General features: G+C 35.3%; 1 protein-coding gene across 1 annotated transcript; it reads left to right on the plus strand.

The window, feature by feature from the left end:
• Positions 1 to 312: 312 nt before the first annotated feature.
• On the plus strand, positions 313 to 1,965 carry LOC123553296 (uncharacterized). The gene has a single exon (XM_045343038.2). The coding sequence runs from the start codon at positions 313 to 315 to the stop codon at positions 1,963 to 1,965; it is 1,653 nt and encodes a 550-aa protein (XP_045198973.2).
• The last annotated feature ends 2,289 nt before the right edge of the window (positions 1,966 to 4,254 follow it).

Raw genomic sequence — 4,254 nt, forward strand, 5'->3', positions numbered from 1 at the left:
ACCTGTACAAACTGTAAAACAATCATACAGCCTTTATCAATCAATACCCGCTTTGCACACGCATCGACATGTTAAATATTTAAAAGGAAGTAAAATTAAAACGGAGGGGATATTGTAGTTTTATTTTTTAAAGAAGCTTTAGAAAATACTGACAATTAATAGATTATAATTATTGGATAAACAACCTTAGCAATCCGTAAATATCATATAGTTGTAGTAAATATTGGACAGAATTGCAAACATTGTGAGAATTTATATGACCTACATAACAAGTCCAAAGTACATCTTGCCAAGTACGAAAACAAATTAAATATGGCGACTTCTAAAGATTATAGTAGATCAGTTATAGCAGCCTCTGATGAACTAAAGGATATTTACTGTGAACCTTGTGCTGACGATGGTAAACAAATTGAAGCTGAAGGATACTGTGTGGACTGTTCCGAGTATTTGTGTGGACAATGTTACAAACACCATACAAGGTATAAAGCTTTCAAACACCATGTCCTTCAAGATAAAGCTAATATGCCACTGGATGTAACAAAATCTGGTGGTGCTAGAGATGTCTGTGTAGAAAAGTGTAGCCTACATACCACGAAGACCGTTGAGTATTTCTGTAGGTCATGTGATACACTTGGATGTAACGCTTGCATTACTGTGAATCATCGTCAATGTGAAAATGTGGACCACATACCTGACATTGTTAAGAACTTAGACACAAGCGAAGAATTCAAAGAATTTTCAAACAATCTAGAGAAAAAGCTAGAAGCAGTTAAAAAAAGAAAGAAAAAGCTTGTTTCAAGTACATGTGAAACAGATGAAATGAAGAAAATGGCAAAGGAAGAACTTAAAAGGCAGCGTCATGAAATAAACAAATTCTTTGATCATCTTGAAGCTGAAATGGATAGGAAAATTGAAGATACTGATAAAAATAACAAGAAAACATTGAAAGTAGCCACATCCATGTGTGACTCGATCCACGATGACCTAAAGCAAATAAAATCTAGTACTGAGTCAAAACTAAAATCTAAACAAAACTGTGAATTGTTTATAACTATGAAAAAGTCTAAACAAAGTATAGAAAAAGTGGACACAGATTTTGAAAAGTTGAGAGAGGAAAGTAGAATACAAAGATATGCACTGACACTTTCCCCTAAAATAAAGAGCGTTATAAAGAACACGTCTGAAATCTGCAGGTTTAGAACTGCAAATTTTGTATCAGAGACAAATGTCAGTACTAGCTATGACAACGCAGAGGTCAGTATTTTCGGAATGACTGCAGTTAGAAGTCATTTCCTTGCGATAATTGACAGTGGAAATAATTCAGTTAAAGTGATTGACACAAACAATATGAAAGTCCAATATGAAATGGACTTAAAATGTGAACATGTTTGGAGTATAACAAATGTGAATGATGATCAAGTTGCAGTGCTTCTAACTTCCGGTAGGGAGGATAAAATCCAGATTCTGGCATTGTCAGTTTCTGGTTCCATTAGTAAAGGAGGCCAAATAAAAGTTGATGGTTTACCTAGAGGTGGTCTGGCATTTAATAACGGTAAATTCTTAGTAGTCTGCTATGAAAAAGTGGAAGTCATCGACATGCAAGGGAAAACCTTGAACACAATTAACACTGAATATTCAGAGGGTATAGCAGTGTGTCCAAACCAAGAAGTTATCTATCTAACAAATCCCATTGAGCATACTGTAACAAGTATGACCTTGAATGGCAAGGTCACGGCAGTGTATAAAGATGAAGATCTTAAATCTCCAGGCAGTATAACAGTAGATAACGAAGGTTTGGTATATGTTCGTGGTGCAGGAAATATCCATCAGCTGTCAACAGACTGTATTAAAATTCAGGTACTGCTTGAAGATGTGTATGGAACTTATATCACATTTTCCAGCAACGAAAATAGGATATATGCAAATTGTGGTAATTCCATTCAAGTGTTTCAGATGGAGAAATGAAACTGAAAACTAATCTTTACAGCATAAAGTAAAAGTTCATCCTAGATGTGTCTGCAAAAGCAGACGTCTCATGACCTCGAGTAACTGTCTGCACGTGTACCATGTGACAATTTTTAAACTGTCTTGAAGGGATTGTACACTTATCTAAGGTCTGAATCTAAATTCAGTTAAACCTTGTTTACTTGAACACTGCTGATCACTGAAAATTTCTTCAAGAAATTGGTAGTAAAAAGCAACCGTGGCTAGAGGGTCAATAAATGGCCAGAATAAAACATCGGTTTTTACAATGTTTTAAAATGTACTATTCACATATCTATCTAATATTTGCAAATTTTATTAAAAAAATTTACCAATCAGTATGAATCGAGTAAACTGTTACCATATATTTTGATGTCCTTATGATTTCACCATACTCTATTTAGATTATATGTAACTATATTTGTTTATCACAGGTCAACATTGTTAGTTGTTGCCTGGTATGAAAAGAACACGAGAGCCATGATTGCCCAAAGTCGCTCACTTGACCTAGCCCATTGAGCTTGAATGTATGTCATGAACTGCACCATGAAAGATAACTGTTGTTCTTATCGAAAAAAAAAAGAGTTTAAAATGATATACATTACCCCTAAATACAACCAAGCGTAACCGACAGGGTTCTACAGTACAAATTTTATGTCATTCTGCTGAGGAAGATGTGTTAAGGTATTTCTACTTTAAGCCCTGGAGGTCAAAATTTGTCCAAATGATTCGGGTCTAACAGACCCAAACACTCTCCTCTGTTTACCGCATCCCTAATTTTAGGTCCTTCATATAATTTAAATGCATTTTAATGAATGTTTATGGCGAACTGTTTAGTATAATTTACTAGTTTCTATTTGACCTCCTTTGCGACGTGTGACATCGGGTGTATTTGCTCTGCTCTGCTATATCTTTCTCTTTCTACTACATTGACCTACTTTGCGACGTGTGGCTCTAAATATTCAGACTATATTCCCACATACTGCATTGTATTACAATTCCTTCCTTCCATTAGTCACGAAGGACTTCAATGCGCTTCCAGATGAAACACGTAATTCTTGTTCTTAGCGTCCTTTAAGCGTATGTTAAATAATTACATTGCCACTATTCCAAAATACTTTCTGACAGGAGTAATAAAAGCTCAAATACTTCATACAAGGCTACGTACCCAATGCAGCTCTCTATCTTCTGAGCTCTATGCCAAAAACATTTATGAGCCTCCAAGTTGTGACTGCGGGGATGTAGAAACTCATACACAAGGTATTCTTACTGAAGAATACAATTGCTAAATGTCATATCCCAGTTTTGCACTCCAACATTAAATGTTATTTTATAAGGTAATCCTGCCCTATCAGATGAAGCAAACGTAGAAATCTTTACTACTGTTCAGTGTAACATTCTTATACCAAAAAGATTTTGATCTACAAGTACACATATCAGAAATAGCTTACGTGAATAAATAACATATCAAAACCCTTTTAACTGTATCACGTGATAGCAACAGTAAGCATGTAATTGCCACTAGCTTTGTTGACAATATTTTACAATTTGGTTTTTTTTCTCTTCTTATATTTGCAACTACGGAAATCTTTATAGATAGTCGCTATATAACTATATAAATATTCAATTGTTAAAGCTTCATTTGAAGTTTTATATTGCCATGAACTATGTATGCACATTGTTGTAATAGGGAGAGGCAAACCTTGTCCAATCAATTTTTGTATATTTGTATTCATGTTGTGAAAATAAGTCAGAATATATGTTTAAACCAAACACTAAAAGGTTCTTTGATTACTGAATTTATTGGGTGGACAAAACAGACGACAGCTAGAGCAGGCTGAGGGTATTTTCTAGCCCCCCCCCCCCCTCCCCCAATAGGGACCAAGTTCCCCCCATTTGCTTAAAATTGGGAGAGGACCTTATAATGATGGTACATAACAAACTTTATGAAGATGCATCCAGCGGTTCACATAAATTATTTGAATAATGTTGGGAGAGGACCTTATAATAGTAATAGTGTAATGTTTGTTTTGTTTCATTCCACGTCACACCAACACATTTAGAGGTTATCTTTGATGGTGGTGGAAGACCAGAGGTGCCACTGTGTGCATTATTTCATCACAGACCGGCACATGGGTAGAACCACCAACCTTCCATATGGTAGAAAGAGCTCAAAGATAACCTCTAAATGTGTTGGTGTGACGTGGAATGAAACAAAACAAACATTACACTATTACTATTATAAGGTCCTCTCCCAACACTATTCAAATA

The sequence above is a fragment of the Mercenaria mercenaria genome, chromosome 4 (assembly GCF_021730395.1).
Source record: "Mercenaria mercenaria strain notata chromosome 4, MADL_Memer_1, whole genome shotgun sequence".
Classification (NCBI taxonomy): Eukaryota; Metazoa; Mollusca; class Bivalvia; order Venerida; family Veneridae; genus Mercenaria; species Mercenaria mercenaria.

Bases quoted from the DNA above. Each gene is read 5' to 3' on its own strand.
- LOC123553296 (XM_045343038.2), top strand. From the start codon at position 313: ATGGCGACTTCTAAAGATTATAGTAGATCAGTTATAGCAGCCTCTGAT.